General features: G+C 67.6%; 2 protein-coding genes across 2 annotated transcripts; both read right to left on the minus strand.

Moving 5' to 3' along the window:
* Positions 1-354: 354 nt before the first annotated feature.
* LOC113941145 (perilipin-3-like) lies at positions 355-1320 on the minus strand (the record flags this gene model as incomplete). The annotated part of the gene is made up of 3 exons (XM_027632299.1): positions 1235-1320; positions 889-946; positions 355-623 (listed from the first exon to the last, which is right to left on the minus strand). Coding segments are annotated over exons 2-3 (320 nt in total), but the record flags the coding sequence as incomplete, so codon positions are not given.
* A 965-nt stretch (positions 1321-2285) lies between these two features.
* LOC113941146 (perilipin-5-like) lies at positions 2286-5597 on the minus strand (the record flags this gene model as incomplete). Its single annotated transcript, XM_027632300.1, has 5 exons — positions 2286-2966; positions 3729-3842; positions 3935-4218; positions 5116-5281; positions 5364-5597. Coding segments are annotated over 5 exons (1221 nt in total), but the record flags the coding sequence as incomplete, so codon positions are not given.
* Positions 5598-5649: the final 52 nt, after the last annotated feature.

The raw sequence follows: 5649 nt of genomic DNA on the forward strand, positions 1-5649 counted from the left end.
CAAAACTCAGGGGGTGCTGCATCTCCCTTCAGCTTCTCCAGCCCTTTCTCCCTTGGCCATACAACCCTGACACACAAACCCAGATCATCCCTCTGTTGCTGCCTCATCGGAGCTCTGTGAGAGTGAGTTTTGGGCTCCCCCAGCCCCCGTGGGGTGATCTCCACCCCTTTCTCCCTCGGTCATATAAACCTGACACACAAACCCACATCACCCCTCCCCTGCTGCCCTGCAGGAGCTCTGCTACAGCCAGTTTTCCATCACCCCAAAACTCAGGGGGTGCCGCTCCAGCCCTTTCCCCCTCGGCCACACAAAGCTGACACACCAACCCGGATCATCCCCCTGCTGCCGCCTCACCGGAGCTCTGCCAGGGCGGGTTTTGGGGCGCTCCCCGTCCCCGTGGGGTGCTGTCCCTCCGCCCCCCACTCACTCTGTGGCTCCAGCCGGGTGAGGAGGGGCTGGGCCCCGCTCACGGCCGCCGCCGTCAGCGTCTTCACCCCCTTCTCGGCGGCATCGCAGACGGAGCGGACGTAGGGGTGGCTCTCCTTGGTGGAGCTGTAGGCGCTGGACACCATGTCGTAGGCAGAGCTCACCAGGGGCAGGTTGGCCACGCGCGTCCCGATGCTCTGGGGGGGCGTGGGAGGAGTCGGGGTGAGCGTGGGGGTGATGGACCCCCAAATCTCACAGGGAACCCCCAAATCTTACAGGGGACGGGGCGTACTCTGTGTCCCCACCCCCACCCCCCAGGGATGGTTCTGGGGGGCTCCCGGGGCTCTCCCAGCCTTGTGAAGGAACAAAGCAGAGTCCCGCCCCCAAACAGGACAGGACGTGTTTTGGGATGAACCCCCCCCCCCCCCGGCCCCCCCCCCCCCCCCCCTTTCCACCACGTACCTGCTGCTCCTCCGCCTTGGGCTGCGCCGTCGCGGGCTCGGGGGTGGCCATGGTGGGGCTGGGGGGGGACGGGACAGGACCGTGAGTGGGGTCAGAACCCCCTAACACTCCCCTCGAATCCCCTGGATGGGGGGACCCAAAGTTTCCCACTCCTTGGGCCGGGGCTGCTCCCACGCGGTTGGAAAACCCGGGACAGGGGGGTCCCGGGGACCGGCACCGGGATCGGGATCTGGACCGGGACCAGGATCGGGATCGCAGTCGAAAGCGGAACAGGGACTGCGATCGAAAATAGGATCCCAATCGGGATCGGGATCGGGATCGGAACCGGGATGCGGATCGGGCTCACCGCTGGTGGCTCCGCTGGGTTCGGCTCCGCTGGGCTCGCCTGTGGCTCCGGGCTCGCCCCGCTCCTCCCCAGCGCCCTTTATACCCCCGGAGCCCGGCCCCGAGCGCATGTGACCGGAGCCGCCCAGCGGGGCCGGCCCGGGGCGCACCGGGAGCACCGACCGGCGGGGCCGCGACCGCGGAGAACCGGGGCTGGGATCCCCCTGGGACCGGGATTGGGATCCCCCCGGCACCGGGATTGGGATCCCCTGAGACCGGGATTAGGATCCCCCCGGGACCCGGCTGCAGCCCCCCGAGAACCGTCTGCACCGAGTCCCCCTCCCAGCACCGGGACTGGGCTGCACTGACCCCCCGGCCACGATCCCTCGGTCTGTGCTGCACTGACCCCCCCGGTACCGGATCCTCGGGAATGGGCAACACTTACCCCCCCCCCCCGGTACAGGATCCCCCGGGAATGGGCTGCACTGACCCCCCGGTACCGGATCCTCGGGAATGGGCTCCACTGATCCCCCGGTACCGGATCCTCGGGAATGGGCTGCACTGACACCCCCCCCCCGAGCCAGATCCTCTCCCCCAGGATCCCCCACACCAGCCTTCCCCACACCGAGCCCCCAGGACAAACCATGCCCTAACCCCCCCCAGCCCCTTTCCCCTCGTGGGGATCCCCCAGAACGGGGGTCCCACAGCTCCCCCCACCTGACCACTGGAGATGGTCCGACTGGTCCCAGTGGGTGCCGGTGGCAGGAGGGGGGACAGTCACGGAGCGCCCGGTGTCACCCACTGGGTGCTGTGACCGCGCTGTGCCTGTGATGTCAGGGACACCCCGGGGCTGTGGTGACAACGGGGACAAAGTTCAGTGCCACACAGCCGCGGGGCACAGTCCAGGTGGCACCCTGTGGCACCCTGTGGCACCCTCAGTCCCAGCACCTCACTGGCACCCACCCTGCTCTCCAGGCCCTCCGTTGGGACCCTCCCTGGGGGTGCCCCCACTCTGCCACCCGTGCCGAGCCCCCCTTGGGTGGGTCCAAGGCACCACAACAAGCTCTGAGTCATTTTTAAGGCCAAAAAAGTTGTTTTCTTCCTCTTTCAACTGGTTCGAAGCCGTTAAAAGACACGAAATCCCAACACTCCCAGGGCTTGGGGACGGGCACAGGCCACGTCCTCCACGTGCCACCGTCCCCAGACGAGTCCCTGGCAGCGACATCGGGGTCCCACGCTGGGTCACCGGGTCCATCCCATCAGGGTCGGGGTTCCCAGGTGTGGTCGCTCCCCCAGCCCCGCGGTGCCCGTGGCACTGAGGTGCCCGTGGCTCAGTGCTGGCTGCACACCCGTGGGGCAGCGGGCGCCTGGCGAGTCCCCCCGACGGTGACACAGCCCTCCCACTTGGCCATGTCCACCGGGGCGTCCTCGGGGTACTCCACCAGCACCGGGGCGAAGGGTCCCACGAGCCAGGGCAGGGGTGTGTGCTGCCCCACGTGCTCCAGCAGCTCCTCGATGCCCAGCTGTGCCCGCGCCACCCCGTCCCGGCTCTGTGCCAGCACCAGCTCTGACAGGTCGTGGAAGGAGCGGGCACGGGCCAGGGCGGCCTGGACGCCCTCCACGCCGTGCCGGACGTGCCCCGCCGTCTCCTGGATGCTGCTGGGGAAGGCCCGGGCACCCGAGGCCAGGCGGGCACAGGCGCCGTGGAGCTGCTGCAGGAGCCCCCGGAGCATGGCCAGGGCCCGAGCCTCCACCTGCGGGGCACCGGCGGGCACGGGGGGCTCCAGAGGGGCTCCAGACCTTGGTGTCCTCCATGGGTATGGCTCCCACCCCATACCATGGTGGCCTGGCCCCCCACCCCATACCGTGGTACCCTGGCCCCCCAACCCATCCTGTGGTGTCCTGGCCCCCTCAACCCATCCCATGGTGTCCTCCACGGGTACAGCTCCCCACCCCATCCCATCCCTTGGTCTCTTCCACGGGCATGGTCCCCATCCCATCCCTTGGTGTCCTCCACGGCCACGGCCCCTACCCCATATCCTCATGTCCTCCCCAGTCACAGCCCCTCACCCCACACCTGACTGTCTCCCAAGACCAGGGCACACCTTGGTGTCCTTCACGGGCATGGTTCCTCACCCCATCCCATACTTTGGTGTCCTCCACAGGCATAGCCCTCCCCACCCCATAACTCACTGTCTTCCACAGCCCCCCCCCCCATCCCTTGCTCCCCCCCACGGCAATGGGCCCCCCCCGCCCCCGGATGTCCTCCACAGCCGTGGCCCCCTCACCCCACACCTCACTTCCAAGGCCACAGGACACCACCCCACCCCATCCTCAGTGTCTTCCATGGGTACCCCTGCCCTGTACCTTGGTCTCCTCCACGGGCATGGCCGCCCACCCCAATAATTTGGTGTCCTCCTTGGGCATGGTCCCCTGTCCCATACCTTGACGTCCTCCATAGCCACAGCCCCCCACCCCATCCCCTGGTGTCCCCCGAGGTGCCCCCCATGCCGTACCTCACTCTCCTCCATGGGCACACCCTCCTGCCGGCTCCACTCCAGCCACAGCCGGTGGAGCCTCTCCCGGGTGCCGCTCCGGGGCCCGTCGGAGCCGCGCTGCCCCTCCTCGATCTGGGGGAGGTTCAGCCGGGTGGGAGCACACCCAGGGGGTGCCAGGGCTGGCCCGGGGCTGCCCTGGGGCTTCCCGTGTGCCACGTCCTTACCAGCTGGATGAGGTGGTGGAGCTGTGCCAGCAGGTGCTGGGCGCTGTGCCGTGCCCGCCGCAGTTCGCCCAGCGAGCGCCGCAGGGCCCGGTGCCGCAGCTCAGCCGACAGGGAGCCCACCCGGACAAAGCAGCTCTGCCACCGCCTCTGCCTCCCTGGCGGGGACACTGCCGGGCCCGGGGCCACCTCCGGGCCTGCTGTGGCCACCTCCGTGCCCGGGGCCACCTCAGTGCCTGCTGTGCCCACCTCCGTGCCCCGGGCCACCTCCGGGCCTGCTGTGGCTGCTGTGGGACCAGGGGTGAGGACGGTGTGGATGGACCATCCTGTGCCAGGCACTGGATCACCCCATACTGGGCACTGGATCACCCTGCACCAGGCACTGGATCACCCCATGCTGGGTACTGGATCCACCCCACACCAGGTCACCCCACACCAGGCACTGGATCACCCCATAGTGGGCATTGGATCACCCTGCACCAGGCACTGGATCACCCCATACCAGGCACTAGATCCACCCCATTCTGAGCACTGGATCACCAGGCACTGGATCCCCCCACACCAGGCACTGGATCCACCCCACAACAGGTCACCCTGCACCAGGCACGGGATCACCAGACACTGGATCACCAGGCACTGGATCCCCCCATGCCAGGCACTGGATCACCAGGCACTGGATCATCCCACACCAGGCACTGGATTACCCTGCACCAGGCACTGGATCACCCCATGCCGGGCACTGGATCACCAGGTACTGGATGACCCCACACCAGGCACTGGATGACCCCACACCAGGCACTGGGATGATCCCCTCAAGCTCCAGGGGCACAGGGGTGCCCACCCACGGGATGCTTGGCCACTTGGCCACCAGGCCACGTGGAGGTGTCACCACAAAGCCCGGTGGCCCCGGTGTCACCTCTGTGCCAGCTCTGCCCCCCTGTGCCAAGCTATAAATACCCGGCTGGGCAGCACAGGACTATATTTGCCTCAGATTTCCAGGTGAGAGTTCACCAGTGCCCTGGACAGGGACTGTCCCCTGCACAGTGTCACAGTGACCACACTGCCCTGGCACTGCCACAGGGGGCTGAGCACGGCCGAGGGGCACCACGGGGCAGGGATCCCAGGAGGGGTTTGCACCCCCAAATCCGGGAGACGGTGCCTGTGACGGCACGGTGGGCACTCACCCAGCTCCTCCTCCGTCCTGGGAAGGTACCTGCCCACCAGCTGCTCTGGTCTCCCCAGCACTGTGCCCACCCCCGTGACCAGCAGCCGCCCCACGCGGGTGCCCGTCACGGTGCTGAGCGTCCTGGCCACCGCCCCGCTCACCAGCTCCCTGGTCCCGGCCACCACCTGCGAGGGCACAGCACAGGGCACCCTCATCCTTCAGTGGCTCCAGCACCGGACCCCCCTGAGCCCCCCAGGGGGACGTTACCCTCTCGGGAGGCTGCTGCAGGATGGGCAGCTTCTCCTCCAGCTTGTCCAGCCCTTTGCAGGCCAATTCGTTGGCGCTGGAAACTGGGGACGTGAAAAGAGGTGGGTTAAACACCCCCCTGCCCTGAGCAGCAGCTCTGCTGGGGATGGGTTTTGGGGCAGCCCAAAACTCGTGGGGTGTTTTCCCTCCCGTCTTCTTGTCCAGTTTCTCCAGCCCTTCGTTCCTCGGTGATATAAACAGGATGTGAGATCAGATGATTCCTCTCCTGCTGCCTTGCAGGAGGCGT

Source organism: Corapipo altera, unplaced genomic scaffold (genome assembly GCF_003945725.1).
Source record: "Corapipo altera isolate COAL_440 unplaced genomic scaffold, ASM394572v1 77552, whole genome shotgun sequence".
Classification (NCBI taxonomy): Eukaryota; Metazoa; Chordata; class Aves; order Passeriformes; family Pipridae; genus Corapipo; species Corapipo altera.